The 22,660-nt window shown below is 44.5% G+C and overlaps 1 protein-coding gene across 1 annotated transcript in view; it reads right to left on the reverse strand.

Moving 5' to 3' along the window:
- LOC121653849 (NACHT, LRR and PYD domains-containing protein 3-like) overlaps positions 1-22,660 on the reverse strand; it is a 65,542-nt gene that overhangs the window by 11,803 nt on the left and 31,079 nt on the right. The window contains exon 9 of the mRNA XM_042007565.1: positions 12,072-12,245. Within this exon, the coding sequence (XP_041863499.1) occupies positions 12,072-12,245 (174 nt within the window). The remainder of the gene's footprint in view (positions 1-12,071; positions 12,246-22,660) is intronic.

Genomic DNA, 22,660 nt, shown 5'->3' on the forward strand with positions numbered 1-22,660 from the left:
AGATAGTTGGAGAGATGAGAATTAAGTTGCTGTGATGTAAAGTACATCACCAGACATATTAAGATTGTGCCTGCATTTAATATGCATGACTAACTCCGTTTTGTTGGTCTTTTTCAGTTGATTTTTATGTTTTTGAGCTTTAATTTGGATAACTTGTTAAGTCAGGCTGACCAAAGCTTCAGAACCAGTTCTACAGAATTTCTTTTTGGACTGATCCAAAGCTGGACTTTTGATCTTATGTCATAGCACCACAAGCCATTCACTGTCCATCATCCTCGATACCACTAGCCGAGCTGCGAGAGAGCCCACATCGACAGAGCTGCCTGATCCAAACCTTCGGACCACCACGTGACAAATCTTCTGGTCTTCTTGGGAGTCGTTCAGGATCCAAACCACTTGTTCCAACTTCCTAATGTGCCCGGGAAAGTCACCACAATGGTCGTAAGTCACCTTGATCCAAACGGAACCGGATGAGTCCTGCTTTGATCAATTCTCTGCTTGTCTGCCAAGGAATGGTTGGTCGTCTGACAGTGATCTTAGTGAAGTTTTTATATCTTAGTTAAACTTCCAGCTTTAAACGGAAAAGACTATTTTCTGTTTTATTTTTAGGATTTAGAATTCCTTCTCAGTTTCCTTAAACGTTTACTGTTTCACTTCTTGCATACGTTTCATTCATTCTGACACATTGCATAAGATTCTGGTTTGAATTCATTCGAATTCCTCTGTACATATTTCCTTCATTTATGCATGATGCAACTAGTAATCTTATGTATCCTAAATTGGTCTGGTTATTGTGATCCCCTCCTTTGAATCATGTTATGGGTCCCTTTGCATTAATAATTAATCTTATTAGCATCCTGAGACTGATTTTTGATTTGACTAGCTTGAATTAATTTATTCAATTAATTTAGTACTTTAATGGTGTCCACACTGCCATTAGGTTGGTATCAAAGCTCCAGGGTGGTGTTTCTCCTCAAGGTTTAATTAATACAAAGTATTGTTATTGGATGCAATAGCAAAAATTCATCAGTGTCATGAGAGTAACTAACAGGCTCTGTTAATTCCAGGTTCATTGTGTGCAATAAGGTCATTTTTAAAAAAGTTTTAATAAACATTGAACCAGTCCGGCCCTCAACTTGTTTGAATATTTTTAATTGTGGCCCACTGTGTATTTGAGTTTGAGTAGGGGTAGGGGTGGTGGTGGTGTGAACTGAGTGAGACACTACTCTGCTGACTATTCTGTTTACAAGATGCTCAGCAGAATAAATATAACTGACCAGAAAGTTAATATATTATGGATTAGACCAAAGTTCCAGAGAAATTCATATTTCATGCTCCGAAATCTGAACAATTTACAATAAATTAAACAAATTAAAAGAGAACCAGATCCACATCCTAACCTGGCTAGGCTGAATGGAAATTGACCCAAAATTCGGAGTCCGTGAGACCACTGAAAGACTCAAGGCAGACGAAACATGCTCTGGCCTGAACCAAAACAAACACCGTTATCTTAATCTGGCTCCCTGTACTGGCCTTGGATGGCTGGATATCAAGTTCTCCTGAAACTGTTATGCAGATGGATGCTCTGCCCCCATCCCCCCCACCATCTTCTTGGGCTGTAGACCTTTCCTGGATCACCTCCCATGTCAGCCCACTATCATCTGGGGCAGAGACTGGAGAAAGTAGAGATGTGACGTTCATGAACGAATCGAATCTTTTGAACGACTCTTAAATGAACGATGGGAACCGATTCACAGCTGTGAGTCGTTCATTTGTGAGCCATTCTTTTTATATACAAATTTTTGACACTGCCTTCATCAAATCAAACTTTATTTATAAAGCACTTTTCATGCCATAGGCAACACAAAGTTCTTTACATGATTAAAAACATAAGAATAAAAACACTCAATGAAATCTTTCACACAGTCACATGCACACACGCATACACACACACGCCAAGCCCACCCCCCCTTCCAGCTAAAAATGACTGAACAAATAAAAAAATGAATAAATAAGTAAATAAGAAGTAGTACAGTTGAGTAAAATGGAAATAAATAACATTAGTGACATCATAGAAGTCTGATATCCAACACGCTCCAGTCATGTGAAGCATCAATGGGCAGAGAGTATTGTTTGGAAACAAATACTGTGAGTTCTATCCAAAACATTTACGAGAATTTGCACTGACTGTTCAGGTTTATACTTTTTTATCTATATTGTTCCTATAATTTTTTTTAATCTTGTATAGTAGATTTAATATAGGTACATATTTTGATTGTTTGTCATTCTTATATATTGTGAAATTTTGTAAGATATTGTGAGAAGGAGCCAGACTTTTGAATGGCTCTTTGAAAGGAAAGGCTCCTCAAGATCCGGCTCCCTTCAAAAAGCCATAAATCCCATCTCTAGGAGAAAGGAACTGGAAGAAAGTTCACAGGCTCACTTACTTACTCAAATTTACTATGCACACATGTACGCACACAAGCAAGCAGGTTGATTGGATGCGCTCAAGTTCCTTTTTTTTTTTTTTTTTTTAACTTGTCCTGTCCAGCATCAAGCAAAATCATAATCTGGTTGCTATATCGTGCTGAACAAATTTGCTCTGCCAAGGGGAGGCCTATGGGTAAGGCTCCTCTTGATAATGTGATTAATTTACTTATTTATTTACTTTGAATCACGGAATCTATGTAATCTTGCTGGACCTGACCGGAGGGGACAGAAAAAGATGGAAAATAGCAAAAAGAGCAAAAGGGAAAGAAGAAAGGAGACAAAAAGATCACAGAAGGAAACGACCCTTCAATCCACACCATCACCAGACAGCAAACTGTTACACCTGTACATGAACACACCAGAAAATTTCCTACAACTTTTACAAAAGCAGAAACACACACACAGAAACAAACAAACAAACAAACAAAAAAACAGGGCTGCCAGTCATTAAGAGTTTTTAAATAATAACCAAATCAAAAAGACATAACAGCGACCAGATACTAACTCACAGGAAAAATACAGAATTTTTTTTTTATAATTATCACTTAGTATAAAAACCCACTAGACAACTCAGTGACTGTGTGTTTTCTTTGCATGAGAAACAAGGAGTGATCAGTGATGAAGAGTGGTGAGTGAGATCATGCAACTGCGACCACGCCTCCACGGAGACCAGAGACAGACCAGGGCCTGGGCCGGGCCCTCAGCAGCAGACCCAAAGCACCAACCCATGCCACCCCACCACAAAGACGACTCCAGCCCCACCCGAAGGGCGGCAGAGGAGAGCCCAAGCAAGAGCCCCCCACGGTCCCGGGGCACAGGCCCCAGTGGGCCAAGATCAGCGGCCGCCGGCCCCGCCAGGGACCGGCCACCCAGGGCAGCCCAAGCGAAGGGCCCAGGAGCCCAGAGGCGGCCGCCCCACCCCCCAAAGGCAGAGGGCCCGCAACATGCCCAGGAGAACCCCCATAGAGCCAGCAGCCCACCAGCGCAGCCACCCCGGGACCCGACCCCGGGGCAACCACCCCCGCCTGCCCCCAGCCACACACAGGAGGAGCAGGGGTGTAAGAGGTCCCCAATACCCTCTCCCTCCCCGCTCCTGACTGTTTATGTAGTGTGTGTTGTGTGCAGTTAAAAATGAGGGGCAGTGACTGTAATGAGCCGCGAGCCGGGCCACCTAAGTGGCCCCGCCCCCCATGCACTGCATGCCATGCCCCCCAGGTGTTGTTTGTGTGTTGTGTTTCTTGTGTTTTGGTGTCTCGGTGCAATTAAAACTGAGAGGCAAGCAGCCACGGGGTGCATCCAAGGAGACGACTGAATGGTCTCCTCCGTTCCACCCCGCATGGCTCCACGCCGCCCAACTCCCTACGTGTGTGTGTGTGTGTGAGACAGAGAGAGCAGGAAGTAAGAGGGGTCCGGGGATGTACATCCAGAGGGAAGTTTGCTTCCCTCTGGATGATGAGCCTTTAGTGGCATTAGGCACCCCTGCTCCCCAGGAGGCACCCCTGCTCCCCAGGAGGCCCCCCAGGGCAAGACAGGCCAGGAGAGGCCGCCCCCCACGACCGGGCCATTCAGGGACTGCAGCCAGTGAGCCGCCACCCACCCCAGAAAGTTCCCACCCTCCCACACCCCTAACGGGGAATGAGAGGATGGGGACAGCGGCAGACCCACGGCCCACCACCCCCAGACCCGCCCAGCCCCCCCTCCACAAGTGCACTTAACCCCGCCCCAACCACACACAGAAACACATGTACACACCTATTTCCTTGCACACTCCCACTCATCCTAACTCACATATGCCCTCTCAGCCCCACCCAAAAAATATAAACACTCGCACAGCATCCAACCCTCCCACTCTCACTCCCCAGACACACCCCCACTCATCCTAACACATGCATACGCACGCACACAAACATACCCCCCCATTCACACAAACATCCAAAGTATAGACACACACACACAACATACAAGCATCGCTGTCTCACACCCCAGCACCTCTCCCTATAATCCCCCGAATCCCACTCAGCCCTCCTTCAAACCCCTACACCCCCCCTGCCCCCGGGCCATACGCTGGGTCCCAGGGTGTCAACCAGACACCAGGGCATGCACCAACCCACACCACGGCAGCACATCCGGGCAGGCCCAGACCCCAGGTACATACGGAGCCCACCACCCCGGAGGGAGGAGGACCACCCCCAGGCACCAGAGCCCAGAACCCCCGCCCAGCCCGCCCCAGAATAGCCCGGCCACCCGGCTCAGGACCGACGCCCACCAACCCAGGCACCACCGGTGGCCTCACCCACCGCCACGAGGCGACTCCAGAGCCACCCCCACCGCAGAGCAGCCTGGTCCCGCATCACAGGCAACCACAAAGAACCCGCAACCACCAGTCACTCCCGGCTATTTCTCAAACCCCCATAGCAACGAGGTCACAGTCCTCCACCTACACTAAGTGATGGAACTAAGCACAGGGGATAAGAAGGAATGAGATTCAGCCGAATAGTTCTTTGAGGAGGCAGACATTGTCTTACTACTGATGTGGTCAACTAAGAGATTCCTAAACTGCTGAATACACAGATTATTTTTGTTTTTCCAGTTCACAAGGATAGTTTTCTTTCCGATGCATAATGCTGTGCGTATCATGTGTGCAGAGTTAATTGTCATATTAATGTCACCCAAGTCACCTAGTAGACATAGTGCGGGGATTGTAGGAATATTACATTTAAACCATGTTGACATGTCCACACATACCTGAAGCCAGAACCTGCGGACAGGTGTGCAGGACCACAAGGCATGGAGGTAGTTGTCTGGTGTGTTTTCATTGCAGTGTGTGCAGATGTTTGATTGTGACAGACCCATCCTGAACATCCTTTGTCCTGTATAATGAGTTCTATGCAGAATTTTGAATTGCATTAGTTGCATATTTGAATTTTTGGTCATTTTAAAGGTGTTTAAACATATTTGTGACCATTTATCTTCATTAAAGTTACTGGATAAGTCACCCTCCCATTTTGAAGTTGGATTGAGTCTTCTAGTTTAGGTAATAGTCTATATGTTTTTGATAATAGCTTTGGGGCATTGAGATTCATGAATTCTGCCACCCTAATAGGTAGCTGTAAGTTTAATTGATTAATGGTATATTTTTTACATATAATAGATTTAAGCTGGTGATATTCTAAAATTGTTTTGCTACTGATTCCATATTGTGAAGTGAGAATATTAAATGATAAGAAGTTTCCATTTTCTATTATATGTTCTAACTGTTGTATTCCTTTATTTTTCCATTAAGTAAAATTGATAAGCTTTTTGTTTTGCAGGATGTCAGAGTTGTTGCAGAGGGGTGTAAACTTACATGGAAAAAGTGAGGATTTGGTTATTCTTAGAAAATCCCACCAAGCCACTAAGGAGGAACTGATATTGATGCTTTTAAAACACTTATGTGTTTTGATGGTTGAGCTGATGAATGGCAGGTCAGAGATAAACACATCCTCACACAATGCTTGCTCTACATCTAACCATGTTTCATCCAGACTGCTAGGTTTAAGCCATTTGGAGATATACTGCAGCTTGTTAGCTAAGAAAACATGATTAAAGTCGGGTAGCTCCAATCCGCCTCTATCTTTAGTCTGTTGTAAAGTTTTTAGACTGATACGTGATGGCTTATTTTTCCATAAAAATTTAGATATATGTGAGTCCAGTGACTTAAACCAGCTGAAGGATGGTTTAGTGGGTATCATGGAAAACAGGTAGTTTACTTTAGATAGAACCTTCATTTTAACTGTGGCAACCCTCCCCATGAGTGATATGGGTAAGTGCCTCCACCGTGAGAGATCATCCTCTATTGCTTTAAGTAGCTGGACATAATTTAGCTTTGTTAGTTCTGATAACCTGGGGGAAATGTTTATGCCTAGATATCTAAGGTTTCCAGACTGTATTGTAGTATTAGGTATGTTTTGTAGGTCACAGTTGATGGGCATAATAATAGTCTTAGACCAGTTAATAGAGTAGTCAGATATTGATGAGAATGTGTTAATAAGTGTGACTGTCTGGGGGAGAGACGTCGGTGAGTTCTGGAGAAAAAGTAATACGTCATCAGCATAAAGACTTATCTTGTGTTCAATATTTTTGGCATGGATTCCTTTAATCTCCTTATTTTGTCTTATGGCAGCAGCTAGGGGTTCAGTAAAAATAGCAAAGAGTGATGGAGAAAGCCGGCAGCCCTGTCTGGTTCCTCTCTGCAAACAGAAGCTTGGAGAGGTTTGATCATTGGTCTTCACACATGCATTTGGGTTGTTATATAATATCTTTATCCAATCTATGAAAGATGACCCAAACCCAAATTTGTTTAACGTTGCAAATAAAAATTTCCAGTTTACTCGGTCAAACGCTTTTTCTGCGTCTAAAGAAATTACTGTGGATTCCAGATTATGTAGAGTAGAATAATCTATGATGTTAATTAATCTACGCATGTTAGTAGAGGAATGTCTACCTTTAATAAAGCCTGTTTGGTCAGGATGTATTATTAGAGGGGTTATTTTTTCTATTCTTCTGGCCAAAGCTTTGCTAATTATTTTGAGATCTACATTTATTAATGAAATTGGACGGTAACTAGATGGAAGTGACGGGTCTTTACCTGGTTTTAACAGTAGAGTAATATTGGCTAGGTTCATATTTGAAGGTATTTTTTGTCTTTCCTTTATTTCTAATATCATATTGTAGAAAGTGGGTGCCAGCATTGTCCAGAATTCTTTGTAGAATTCTGCTGGGTAACCATCTGGACCCGGAGCTTTATTGTTGGACATATGCTGGAGAGCTTCATGGAGTTTGCCGACTGAAAGGGGAGAATCCAAGACCATTTTATCTTCATGTTTTAATTGTAGAAGATTAATGTTACTAAGAAATTTATCAATATTGTCCTCTGTTGTAGTTAGTTGTGATGTATATAATGTTTTATAGAATTCTTTGATTGTGTTATTTATCTTGTCAGGGTCGTGGCTGATGTTTCCTTCTTTTAACTTCTCACAGAGGAGATGGTTGTTTTCTCCTTATTTGTTTTTAACTGATTAGCCAGGAACCTTCCGGATTTGTTGCCATGCTCAAAATTCTCCAAGCAAAGTCTTTGCACCAAGAACTGCGTCTTTTTGTCTATTATTTCATTAAGTTTAAGTTTAGCTTTCCCTATAGCATTTAGTGTGTGTTCTTCTGGGGTGATATGGTAAGCGTCCTCTAAGGATTTAATTCTGAGTTCTAACTCTGAAATTCTCAAAGTGTCCTTCTTTTTCTTATGAGAAGAAAAGGAAATTATGTTTCCTCTTATTACTGCTTTTCCTGCTTCCCAAAGAACACACGCTGAAGTTTCTGGCAAGTCGTTATTTTCTAGATATAAGGACCATTCTCTTTTGAAGTAGCTGATAAACTCAGGATCTTTAAGTAATGACGTATTAAATCTCCAGTTTCTAGTTGCTGGTTTATTGCTCTTACTTCTCAGAGTGAATGATACTGGTGCGTGATCACTAATGCTAATAGGATGGATTTTAATTTCTGACATGTCATTCATCAGCGAGCTGCTAGTTAAGAAATAATCTAATCTAGAATAGGAATGGTGAACTGAAGAGAAGAAAGTGTATTCTCTTAGTGTGGGATGGTGAGAGCGCCAAGCATCACAGAGACCAAAATCCTTCATGTACTGTTTTACAGTTTCTGAGGATTTCCAGACTCGATGAGCTCCTGTGGTACTTTTTTTCTCCAGTATAATGTTAAAATCACCTCCTACAATTAGTGTGTTATCTGAGTGACCATAGAGTGAGGCGAAGAGGGAGTGAAAGAAGGACGGATCATCTACATTTGAACCATATATATTTGCGATACTTAACTTAACATTTTTAATAGATAATGTAACTATTATAAATCTGCCTTCTGGATCTATGATTGTATTATCTATATCAAAATTTAACCTTCTATTAATAAGAGTTGCTACTCCTCTCTGCCTAGAATTATAACAAGCTGAATACACGTGTGGAAACTGGGTTGTTGAGAGAAGATCTATTGTTGAGTTTGATAAATGAGTCTCTTGGAGTAATATTATATCTGCTTTCATTTCTTGCAAACGATTAAAAATTTTTAACCTCTTTTCCCCTGTGCCAGCTCCACGCACATTCCAAGTGACAAATGTGAGTTCGTTCATGAACCAACCACAGAAATGAGGGCTATATGCATATTACTCAAGCGTATGTGCGTGCATCCCACTGCTTCTCTGCGTGCATGTGTATGTGCCTGTTGGTTGTGACGGGGATGTATGTGCTCTTGTGCTGTTCTGTGTGTGTTCCTGTGAATCATGAAAAGTGCTGATGTGTATATAATATAATGACAAGTGTTACCGTTAACCGTTAAAGGGTCGGACAGAAGAAGTGTAAAGAGTGAAAAGAGCAACAGTGCCAAAGAAAAAAGTAATTTAAAAAACGCATCTGTGCTGAGAACAGTGTAGTGGAGACGGGAAGTGGATTTACTGTTAACTAAATTATCTTTTATGGCAGTTTTAAGGATATAACATGATCTACTGAGAAAACAAGAAAATTAAAGCACATACCAAGTCAATAGAGCCACGGAGTGATGTCCGGGTCGTGGTACAGCTGTCCATTAATAAATAATTTATCCACCGCGATGACAGCGCGAGCACCTTGCGTGATGGATTTCCTCCTGATGGGAAACAGAACTCTCCGTCGGTCCAGAATCTCTCTCGGATATTGGTCGTTTACTCCAAAGTTGGTTCCCTTCAATTCGCGGCCCTTGTTCTTCACCTGCTCCTTCTGTTTGAAGCTGACGAACTTCGCTACATTAGGTCTTGGTCTGCTGGGCCCGGGTTTCCTCCTGCCGAGCCGATGGACTCTGTGAAAGGAGATGTTTTTCACCGTTTCCTCTGGGAGCTTCAGGTGGGTTTTGATGAAGTTTTTCACCGTGGTCTCGGGGTCCTCCTCCGTCTGCTCTGGAATCCCTGCAAATACCAGGTTCTCTCTCATGCTCCGCGCCTGCAGATAGATCACCGTTTCCTTCATCTTCTTATTTTCCTCCGAGAGATGGGTCAAGCCCTCGGTGAGGGATTTTACCGACTCTCTGAGACCAGCATTTTCTACAGCCAGAGTTTCCACCTGCTTCTGGCTGAATTCTAGTGATTCACATAGCGCCTGGAACTCCTTGTGGAGAATTTCTATCAGGCTCAAACGCACATCAAAACTACTGAGTTTCTTATCTATAGAGATCAGAACATCTGTTGAGTTGTTCCCTTTTGGTGAAATAGCTCCAGGTGAATCCTCATTTCGCTGTCTCTTGGACTTAGATGAGGTGGAGGGGGTGGACGTGTGGTTTGGTTTCCCCATGACGATTCTGTCGTAACAATGATCTTTAAAATCTGTCACGCTGGCCAAATGCTCCTCGCTGTGCTCCAGAGTGTACCTTTTAAAAACACTATTTTCCTACTTTAAAGAATATTTTGATTAGGCTGGCACAAAATACAATTGAATGAAAGTATGCAGTGCCTTGCAAAAGTGAAATGAGAAATATAAATACAAAAAAGACATTTCAAAAATACAAAACTGAAAGTTGCCATGTGCATATGTATTCACCCCCTTTGTTATGAAGGCCCTAAAATGCTCTGGCCCAACCAATTACCTTCAGAAGTCACTATGAGTGAAACAAAGTTCACCTGTGTCCAATTTAAGTGTGACATGATCTATCAGTATATATACACCTCTTCTGAAAGGTCTCAGAGGCTGCAACATCTAATGAAGGGGTGCCGCTAACCAAACACCACTATGAAGACCAAAGAACTCTCCAAACAAGTCAGAGACAAAGTTGTTGTGAAGTTCAAGTCTGGGTTAGGTTATAAAAAATATATATAAATCCTTGATGATCCCCAGGAGCACCATAAAATCATCATCATCAAATGGAAAGAACATGGCACCACAACAAACCTGCCAAGAGAGGGCCGCCCACCAAAACTGACAGACCGGGAAAGGAGGGCATTAATCAGAGAGGCAGCCCAGAGACCGAAGGTAACCCTGGAGGAGCTGCAGAGTTCCACAGCAGAGGCTGGAGTATCTGTCCATAGGACCACAATCAGCTGTACACTCCACAGAGCTGGGCTTTATGGAAGGGTGGCCAGAAGAAAGCCATTACTTTCTGCTAAAAATAAGAAGGCACGTTTTGACTTTGCACAAAGGCACGTGAGAGATTGTCAAAATGTATGGAGAAAGGTGCTCTGGTCAGATGAGACTAAAATTGAGCTTTTTGGCCATCAAGGAAAATGGTATGTCTGCCGCACACCTAATACATCCCATCACCCCAAGAACACCATCCCCACAGTGAAACATGGTGGTGGCAGCATCATGCTGTGGGGATGTTTTTCAGCAGCAGGCACTGGGAAACTGGTCCGAGTCGAAGGAAAGATGGATGGTGCTAAATACAGAAGTATTCTTGAGCAAAACCTCTATCAATGTCAGTGATCTGAGACTAGGACGGAGGTTCACCTTCCAGCAGGACAATGACCCCAAGCATACTGCTAAAGCAACACTTGAGTGGCTTAAGGAGAAAAATGTAAATGTGTTGGAATGGCCTAGTCAAAGTCCAGACCTCAATCCAACTGAGAATCTGTGGTCAGACTTAAAGATTGCTGTTCATAAGCGCAAACCATCAAACCTGAAGGAGCTGGAGCAGTTTTCCCCTGAAGAATGGGCAATAATCCCAGTGGCAAGATGTGGTAAACTCGTAAAGACTTATCAAAAACGACTTGCAGCTGTGATCGCCGCAAAAGGTGGCTCTACAAAGTACTGACATTGGGGGGGTGAATACATATGCACATGGCAATTTTCAGTTTTTTATTTTTGAAATGTCTTTTTTTTATTTATATTTCTCATTTCACTTCAAAACTTGGACTATTTTGTGCAGATCCATCAAATAAAATTTTGATTTGTAAAAAAATATTCAAATTAGAGGTTGCAATGTAACAAATTCGGTGAAAGGCCAAGGGGGTGAATACTTTTGCAAGGCACTGTAAATGTTTGAGCACGCCTAGTTTGAATCTGCCGTCTCCCCGGAACTACGTCATTTACAGCATTAGCGTCACTTACCTGCTCAAGTTCAGCTGCGTCCTCACTTAGCTGCGTTGAGAGACCCCTCTCCCCCCCTGCCATGTGTTTATGTTGTGGATGTCTGAATTATGTGCTTTCATGTACTAAGGTGTGCTTTTCTTTGTATCTCTACAATGGGCCTGTCAAGGCCCAATGTAGAGACGCCTTTTTTCTAGCCTCATCCCGTTTACTCTCCCTCATGTTATCTTTTCCATCTGTGAAAATGGCGCACTGCTCGACGGCTGCTGCCTCAGTCTGCCTGATCCTGTTTGTTGTTGTTGTTGTCTAATCTTGGATGGGTTTGTACTGGAAATTTTTTTTTTTGCACTTGTTGCAATGACAATAAAGATACAAACATACATACATACATACATACATTCATCTGATATTCATACACACAGCTTCCGCAAGTTTGTTACTCATGAATAAAAACTCTTTTAAACTTTTAGTTTGATGAATCCTGACCTGAGAGTTTCCAGTTTGCAGTCTGGACTCTTCAGTCCACCACACAGCTTCTTTACTCCTGAGTCCTGCAGGTCGTTGTTGCTCAGGTCCAGTTCTGTCAGACTGGAGGACTTGGAGCTGAGGACTGAGGACAGAGGTCCACAGCTTCTCTCTGAGAGACCACACGCACTCAACCTGGACAGGAAGTTAGAAAAAAAATATAAGTGGTTTGAAGATTGATGTTTAGAGAATCAACACATTTATAAACTGTTTGTTGTAAGTAAATAACCTTTGTTATAATCCACCACCTTTATTTACTCTGCTTTGTTTTTTTATCTTAAAAGAAATGCTGCCACACTGAGTAGGATTTATTTATACAGCACCTTTCACAGAGAAAGGTCACAAAGTGCTTCACAGAAGAAAGTAAACTTGGTTAAATTCACAAAATAAATAAAACAGAAATAAAAAAAAAAAAAAAACAGTCATCTAAAGCATTTTAAAGCAAAATCTTATTGCATCCAAAGAGTCTAAACTATGTAGAAATAATGTTTCCAAAATTGTATGTTTGTGTACTTTTTCTGTATTTTAGTAAATAATTAGGGTTTTTTGTACCAAGAGAGGTAACTGAATGAAACCGTACATATAACAGAGGTGTCAGTTTACAACATATGACCTCAGAGATGAGTATCAGACATTGATTTATATATTTGCAGCCTCCACATTGTCTGGTCAGAACAGATGAGGTATGCAGAACCAGTCCAACACACTTCTCCTTATGCAACACTTTATTGTTGCTGAGTCACATTCTACATATGAACAAATGTATATCTCTAAGTCTCTGGTTTTTATCGAGAAATAAAATACACAATGATCCTACAGACGCTGAAAGCGGTCATACTCGCATGTTTTTTTATTTGTTTTAAACACCATTTAATGTGATAATGGATTATTCAAATGCAGGGTAGTGGGGGGGCTGGAGATGTTCCTGGTCCATCATAGAACCAACACAGAGAGAAAAACCTTCAATCAGATTCACACTCACACCTAGAGAGAGTTTAGAGACTCAAACCTATCTAACATACAGGTCTTTGGACTGTGGCAGGAAACCAGGAGAAAACCTATGCAGAGTTGGAGAACATGCTAACTCCACACAGGTTCTGTTACGAAGGACCTCCAGGAGACAGGACTGGGTTATGAGGTTTATTTGATCACAGGGTATTTGCTTCAGAAAGAATCTTATGATCTCAGAGTTCATTCAAAGTCCAAGTGGTCAGCTTGGCCAGTCGGGACCGGGACAGGGAAGACGAAGAGTTCTGCAGGCATGAACGAGGTCCGATGGAGACTTGCAGGAGAACTGGAGCTTAAAAGACCTGGAGCTGGGATTACCTGCAGGTGTGTTTCATTAGTATTCTGGAGAGGGAGAGCGGCGGTGCAACGGTGACAGGTTAACCCCAGAACTTGTTAATGTATAAGAATTATAAAAAATAAGAAAAATGACGTATGTACATAAATGGATTATATTGGATTTTATTGAGTGTGTTTGTGGTGACTTCCAGTTTAACTGCTGCAGGAACCAAGAATCCAGAATTTGAGACACTGACTTATTTTTTTTTTTTTTTTTTTTTAACCTGTCTTGTCCAGCATCGTTGCAAACAGAATGATTGTCTGGCTGCTGTCTGGTGCTGGGCAATTTTACTCTATCAAGCAGGGATTTATACTACATGTATAAAGTCCCTCTTGATGAAAAACTTTATTAAATCAGACTCTTAATGAAGGACTCGACCGGAGGGGACAGAGAGAGAGAGAGAGAAAAGAAAGTAGAGAGAAGAGGGATGGGAGAGAGAGGGACAGAAAGGGTGTGGGGAGTGCGGGTGGGGACTTGAAACATCATACAGAAGACCATGTAATCCATACTACTTACAACATATATAGCTAAGATCATCCTAGCCAGTAGGTCATTACACAACTAGTTGATAATAGTAACAATAATAATAATAAGAGTAAGAGTAATAATAATAATAAGAACAGAAATAATTAAAAAAAGAAACAAAATATGATAATAGATATAGGTGAAACTGCTGTATTCAAGAACACGCGCAGAGAAACCTGTGTGGATGTGTTGGAGAACTCGGCCACACGGCGACGCAAAGACTGTGTGGAGACGTTCAGGAAGGAGTGACCATGCAGAGTGATCATGCAGATGCCACCTCACTTGAACAGAGGCCAGAGTCAGGCCAGCGGTCCCGAGACCCAGGCCACCAGCTCCCCCGCAGGCAACAGATCCCGACCGGTCCACAGAGACGACCACTCGCCCGCCCAGGAAGGCAGCAGCAGGAGACCCCAGCAGTCCCCGACCCCCCCGGGCACCGGCCGCCCGGGACAGACGGGGCAGAGGGCCCGGGCCCAGGAGCGCAGGGACACCCCCCTCCCCCACAGGCCGAGGGCCAGCACGCCACCCGGGGGGACCCGGCCCGCCCAGACGGCCACCACCAGAGGCCAGCCCCACACCCCAGCGCCCAGCCGCACACCCCGAGAACCAGTCCTGCCCCCCCCCAGACCAACACACACACACACAAACACACACACTCTCCTTCCACTCCTCCATTTATCCTCCCACGCATACACCATTCAACCCTCAGATACTCTGTCCTCCCACACACACACACCATCCTTCCACCATCCATCCTTCCACACACACACCATCCTTCCTCCCACACACTCACCATCCTTCCACCATACACTCTCCCACACCTATCCCATCCTCCCACACACACATCATCCCTCCACCACTCATCCTCCCACACATACACCATCCTCCCTCTCACACACCATTCATCCACCTTCACACCTCCCATACACACACACACACACCTTCCTTCCACTACCCATCCTCCCACACATACATCATTCTCCTACACCAAACATCCACCTTCACGTACCCCATCCTCCCCCACACACACACCATCCTCCCTCCCATACACCACCCATCCTCCCGCACACACACCATCCTTCCACCATCCATCCTCCCACACACTCCCCCATCCCTGCACCATACATTCTCCCACACATACCCCATCCTCCCACACATACATCATCCCTCCACCACTCATCCTCCCACACCCACACCACCCCCCCTCCCACACACCACGCATCCACCTCCACACACCATCCCTCCACCACCCATCCCCCCACACCCACACCACTCTCCCACCCACACACCACCCCCCCCCCCCAACACACACACACACAAACACCACCCCCCCACCACCATCCTCCCGCCTCCCCACGCCACGGGGGGACAGCCCCAGCCAGGAGGCGAGGAGACACGAGCCAGGCCCCCAACCCCCCACCCCGCCCCCGCCCCCCACTCCCCACCCCCAAAACAGCACCTTCCCCCCAGGGCCAGCAGCCAAAGCCCCCCGGGACAGCCCGCCTACGCCCCGGGCCAACGCGACAGGCCACCCGGTCCGCCCCGCCCGCGGGCCATCCATGGAGACAGGGGCGCTTGAAGACCCCATCCCCCCTCCCTCCCCCACTAGTGATGGAATATATTATGTGCTGTTTGCAATTAAAAAAAGAGGGTTAAAATTGGGGGGCAGTAACTGCATTGAGGAGGGGGTGGGGCCACCTGAGCAGTCCCACCCACCTGACCTCGCATGTTCCACCCCCCAAAACGTGTTTGTATGTTGCAAATGTTATTTGTGCTCAGTGACTAAGTGGAATTAAAAGCTGGGAGGCATGCTGCCGCTCGGCAAAGCAACAGGGCCACTATGATGACCCCCCTGCCCCGCCCAGCGCAACAAGCACACCTCCCACAGCCCTACCTGTGTATGTAGTGAAGAGTGGGGGAGGGGAGGGGTCAGGAGATGTAGGTCCAGAGGGGAGTAAGCCTCCCCCCTGGAAGACGACCCGCCAGTGGCTTAGGGCGCCCCCGTCCCCCGCCGGCCCCGAAGGGCGTCACAGGCCCGGAGCAGGCACCCCAACCCAGGCACGCCACAAACCCCCCCAGGGGCCAGCCACCAGCCCAAGGGGCCACTTTCCTCTTTCTGAGTGGGAGGGGGGCGAGGCAAAGGAAGGGAACCCCAGGCCCACGCCCCCAACACCCGGCCAGGGCGCCCCCCAGAGGACACGTCCTAACCCCCTGCAAACGCACACACTTCTTTTTTTTTTTTTTTTTTTTTTTTTTTTCCCCCAGCCACTCACACACCCTCTCACACACCTCTATACACCAACACCTCAATACGTGCACATACCTCCACACACACACTTCACGCACATACCTATAAACACACACACCGGTGCCCACATACACACACACTCTCATACCCCTCCATACACATACACCACTACACACGCACTCACATACATACCTGCATATACACACAAGCACCTCCATACATACTCACGCCTCCACCCACTCCTTCACTCCTCCACACACACCTCGACCTCCACGTGCACACACTCATATATACACACCTTCACACACACCCACACACACATCCCACATAGACCTCCACACACACACCCGCACACCACTCACACACACATACACGCACACACCTAGACCTTCATACACACCCACACACACATACAGCACACACATCCCTCTACACCCACCCACACACCCGCATACCTACAGACACACACACACACACACACCCACCTATATACAAACACACCCCCACCCAGGTTCCGGGGCTGCGACCAAGCACCAGGGCACGGACCAACCCCCGGCACGGCACATCCGGACGGGCCCAGCCCCCCCCAGCAGCGGCAGACCCCCCACCCCCAGGAAAGGGGGGAGACCCGACACCCCAGAGCCCGGGGCCCCCACCCGGCCCACCCCGGGCCCGACCGGCCACCCGGCCAGGGGCCGACGGACACCGACCCAGGCACCCCGGCAGCCACCCCCCACCGCCACGAGGCAGTCCCACCCCGGGGCCCACCCAATGCCGCCCGCCCAGACCGGAACCCCCAGCCGACCCAGCAGCGGAGCAGCCGAGATCCCCACCCAGGAGACAACCGGAGACCCGAAGCCACCAGGGACCCCCCACCCATATCCACCCCCATCCCAGCGAAGCCGCAATCCTCCACCTACATTAGGTGATGTAGCCAGTCACAGGGGACCAGAGGGAATGAAAGTCATCTGATTGGTTCCTGGAGGAGGCAGACATTGTCTCAATGCTGATGTGATCTAACAGGAGATTTCTAAACTGCTGGATAGACAAATTATTCTTATCTTTCCAGTTCACAAGGATAGTTTTCTTTGCGATGCATAAGACTGCGAGGACCAAGTTTATGGAGTGTATTCCTATGTTAGTGTCACCCAGGTTGCCCAGTAGGCAAAGTGTGGGGTTTGCAGAAAAACTGGTTTTAAACCATTTTGAGAGATCTTCACACACCTTAATCCAGAACCTTTGGACAGGTGTGCAGGACCACAGCGCATGGATGTAGCTATCAGAAGTGTTCTCAGAGCAGTGTGGGCAGATATCTGATGGTGAAAGGCCCATCCTGAACATCCTGTGTCCTGTATAATGAGTTCTATGGAGAATTTTGAATTGTATTAGTTGTATATTTGAATTCTGAGTCATTTTAAACATGTTTAAACATATTTGTGACCATCTTTTCTGATCAAAGTTATTAGATAAATCATCTTCCCATTTTGAAGTTGGGAGAGATATCCTGTCTTCTAGCTTTGCAAGTAATCTATATATTTTTGATAATAATTTTGGAGTATTAAGATTCAAGAATTCTGCTATTCTGACAGGAAGCTGCAAGTCTAACTGTACAGGGGTATACTTCTTACATATAATTGATTTTAGTTGGTGGTACTCTAAGAATTTATTGCTGTTGATTCCATACTGTGAGACAATTGTGTTGAAAGATACAAAGTTTCCATTTTCTATTATCTGTCCTAACTGTTGTATTCCTTTAGTCTTCCATTGAGTGAAGTTTATCATCTTTTTGTTCTGCAGGATGTCAGGGTTGTTCCAGATGGGTGTAAGTCTACATGGAAAGAGGGAAGATCTGGTTATCTTACAGAATTCCCACCAAGCCATTAAGGAAAAAACGGATGTTAAGGCTTTTAAAGCACTTATATGGTTTAATGGTTGAGCTGATGAACGGCAGGTCAGAGATGACTAAGTCCTCACACAAAGCCTGCTCCCCATCTAGCCACGGCTCATCCAGATAACTGGGTTTGAGCCACATTGAGATGTACTGCAGCCTGTTAGCTATAAAGTAGTGATTAAAGTTTGGTAGATCCAGTCCTCCTCTATCTTTAGTCTGCTGTAAGGTTTTAAGACTGATACGTGACGGCTTGTTTTTCCAAAGAAACTTGGATATGAAAGAGTCCAGAGATTTAAACCAACTGGTGGAGGGTTTAGTGGGTATCATTGAAAATAAATAATTAACTTTAGGTAGAATCATCATCTTAATGGTGGCAACTCTCCCCATTAGTGAGATGGGTAAGCGCCTCCACCGTAAGAGATCATCTTCTATTGTTTTTAGTAGCTGAACATAGTTTAATTTTGTTAAATCTGATAATCTGGGGGAAATATTTATACCTAAATATCTAATGTTTCCTGTCTGTATTTTGATATTATCGATGTTTTGTAGGTCACAGTTGATGGACATGGCTGTAGTCTTAGACCAGTTAATAGAATAATCAGATATTGATGAGAACTTATTAATAACTGTGATTGTCTCAGAGAGTGATGTTTGTGAGTTCTGAAGGAAAAGTAATACATCATCTGCAAAAAGACTTATTTTATGTTCTATGTTTTTGCCCTGGATTCCTTTAATTTCTATATTTTGTCTAATAGCAGCTGCTAACGGCTCTATGAAAATGGCAAAAAGTGAGGGGGAGAGTGGACAGCCCTGTCTGGTGCCTCTCTGTAAGCGGAAGCTTGGAGAAGTTTGATCGTTGGTTTTCACACATGCATTTGGGTTATTATATAATATTTTAATCCACTCTATGAAAGCAGGTCCAAACCCAAATTTGTCTAGTGTTGCAAATAGAAACTTCCAGTTTACCCTGTCGAAGGCTTTTTCTGCATCTAGAGAAATGATTGTGGATTCTAGATTATGTAAAGTAGAGTAATCTATGAGGTTAATTAGTCTACGCGTGTTAGTAGATGAATGTCGACCTTTTATAAAACCTGTCTGGTCCGGATGTATTATAAGAGGGGTTATTTTTTCTATCCTTCTGGCAAGAGCTTTACTAATTATTTTCAGGTCTACATTTATTAAAGATATGGGACGGTAACTGGATGGAAGTGTGGGGTCTTTGCCTGGTTTTAGCAATAGTGTTATATTAGCTAAGTTCATATTTTGCGGTGTTTTTTGTTTTTCCTGTATTTCTAACAACATATTATAAAATGTAGGAGCTAGCGTTGTCCAGAATTCCTTGTAAAATTCTGCTGAGTAACCATCTGGACCCGGGGCTTTATTGTTGGGCATATGTTGGAGAGCTTCGTGGAGTTCATCTACAGTAATAGGTGCATCTAAAGTTATTTTATTTTCATTTTTTAGTTTTGGTAGATTAATGTTGTTTAAAAATTGTTCAATATGTTCATCTGTTGGATTAATCTGTGATTCATATAATGTTTTATAGAAGCTTCTAAACGTGTCATTTATCTTGTCTGGGTCATGGCTGATGTTTCCGTCTTGATCTTTAACAGAGGAGATTGTTGTTTTCTCCTTGTTTGTTTTTAGTTGATTTGCTAAAAACTTTCCAGATTTGTTACTATGTTCAAAGTTCTCCAAGCGAAGTCTTTGCACTAAAAACTGTGTTTTTTTATCTATAATTTCTTTAAGCTGCAATTTAGTTTTCCTTATATTATTCATTGTGTGCTCTTCAGGGGAAATGCGGTAAGCCTCCTCCAATGATTTAATCCTGAGTTCTAATTCTAAAACTCTTGCTGTTTCCTTCTTCTTCTTATGTGAGGAGAAGGAAATTATTTTCCCTCGCATTACTGCTTTTCCTGCTTCCCAAAGGAGACACGCTGAAGTTTCAGGCATGTCATTTTTTTCTATATAAATTGACCATTCTTTTTTAAAATAATCAATAAACTCAGGATCTTTCAATAAAGAGGTGTTAAATCTCCAGCTTTTACCAATCGGTTTATTATTTTGATTCTCAGACTGAATGAAACTGGTGCGTGATCGCTGATGCTGATTGGATGTATCTGAGTCTCTGAAATGTCGCCCATTAGTGAGTTACTATTTAAAATATAATCTATTCTAGAGAAGGAGTGGTGAACTGAAGAGAAGAAGGTGTATTCTCTTAGTTTAGGATGGTGAGAGCGCCAAGCATCGCAAAGACCAAAATCCTTCATGTACTGTTTGACAGTTTCTGACGACTGCCAGACTCGATGACTACCTGATGTGCTGCAGCGATCTTGTTCAGTCAAGACTACATTAAAATCACCAGCTAGCACTATTCTGTTATCTGAATAATTCTGGAGTGTAGCAAACAGGGAGTGGAAAAAGGAGGGATCATCTGCATTGGGGCCGTACACATTGGTAATACATAATTTGATATTACAAATAGATAATAAAGTTATCAGAAATCTGCCTTCCGGATCCACTACTGTGCTATCTATGTCAAAATTTAGTCTCTTATTAATAAGAGTAGCTACTCCTCTCTGCCTAGAATTATAACAGGCTGAGTAAACATGAGGAAACTGAGCTGTTTTAAGAAGATCTATGGTTGAGTTTGTTAAATGAGTCTCTTGTAGTAAGACAATGTCAGCCTGCAGCTCCTGTAATTTATTAAAGATCTTCAACCTCTTCTCCCTGGAACCGGCTCCATGTACATTCCAACAGACGATTTTTAACATGGTTATTGTGAACGGTTTAATGCTTCATGCGTGTTACTGAAGCGTGTGTCTTTGTGCGCCCCTCTTGCGTGTTCGCGCGTGTTTGCATGCAGCCTGATTGCGCGCGTTTGTCCGTATGTTAAATGTCCGTATATGTAGTCTACCTTGATGCGTGTTCTCTCATACATAAAACGCGAGTGTTTATATGTATCATGTATGGTGCGGCTGTGCGTCCTGACGGTGTTGCGTGCTGGATTACAATTAACAGTGAAGACGTGAAATAGAAAGATAGTGAAAAGTGAAAAGTGAGAAGAGTGGTGAAACAGAAAAAAATACATCGATCTAGGTGTAGAGGCTGTGGTGAGACGAGCAGTGTGTTCTACTGTCAGTGATCTATAATGGCGAGTTAAGAGTGATCATTTGGAGAGATTGACTTACAGCACCTGGGATCAGAAGAGCCACGGAGTGATGTCCGGGTCGCGGTACAGTTGTCCATTAATGAACAGTTTATCCACCGCGATGACAGCGCGAGCGCCATTAGCCATAGATTTCCTTCTGATGGGAAACAGGACTCTCCGTCGGTCCAGAATCTCTCTCGGATATTGGTCGTTTACTCCGAAGTTGGTCCCCTTCAGTTCGCGGCCCTGGTTCTTCACCTGCTCCTTCTGTTTGAAGCTGACGAACTTCGCTACTATGGGTCTTGGTATGCTGGACCCGGGTTTCCTCCCGCCGAGCCGATGGACTCTGTGAAAGGAGATGTTTTTCACCGTTTCCTCCGGGAGCTTCAGGTGGGTTTTGATGAAGTTTTTCACCGTGGTCTCGGGGTCCTCCTCCGTCTGCTCTGGAATCCCTGCAAATACCAGGTTCTCTCTCATGCTCCGCGCCTGCAGATCGATCACCGTTTCCTTAATCATCTTATTTTCATCTGAGAGACGGGTCAAGCCCTCGGTGAGGGATTTTACCGTCTCTCTGAGACCGGCATTTTCTGCAGCCAGACTTTCCACCTGCTTCTGGCTAAATTCTAATGATTCACGTAGCGCCTGGAACTCCTTGTGGAGAATTTCTACCAGACTCAAACGCGCATCAAAACTACTGAGTTTTTTATCTATAGAGATCAGAACATCTGTTGAGTCGTTCCCCGGTGGTGAAACAGCTCCAGGTGAATCCTCATTTCGCTGTCTCTTGGACTTAGATGCGGTGGAGGGGGTTGACGTGTTGTTTGGTTTCCCCATGACGATTCTGTCGTAACAACGATCTATAAAATCTGTCAGGCTGGCCAAATCCTCCCCGCTGTGCTCCAGAGTGTACCTTTTAAAGACACTATAGTCCTACTTTAAAGAATATTTTGATTAAGTTGGCACAAAATACAATCGAATGAAAGTAGAAATGTTTGGGCGCGCCTAGTTTGAATCTGCCGTCTCCCCCGGAACTACGTCACCTACAGCATTAGCGTCACTTACCTGCCACCAGCCTCCTGACCAGAAACTGACTTATTAAAAGAGAGTGGGAATCGATTCTAGATATAAATAATTTCCCAAAGTCATGTCAATCCTTTTAATGGAAAACTGTGGCTCGTGTGGTGGACCTGGAAAACCATGGTCGTCGGTGGAATTTGAGGCTATACGGCATTCTGGAGACTGAAAAGAAAAATGTGCATGAGGAGGTGGTTGGTATTTGCCAAAAAAAATCTTGCCATCCGGTAAATAAAAGTCATCTGATGACACTGATGTTGCCCATCTGATGTGAAGAACCTGCCAGGACAATTTGAGGCCCCGCAGCATTATCATC

This window comes from Melanotaenia boesemani, chromosome 2 (assembly GCF_017639745.1).
Source record: "Melanotaenia boesemani isolate fMelBoe1 chromosome 2, fMelBoe1.pri, whole genome shotgun sequence".
NCBI classification, from domain to species: domain Eukaryota; kingdom Metazoa; phylum Chordata; class Actinopteri; order Atheriniformes; family Melanotaeniidae; genus Melanotaenia; species Melanotaenia boesemani.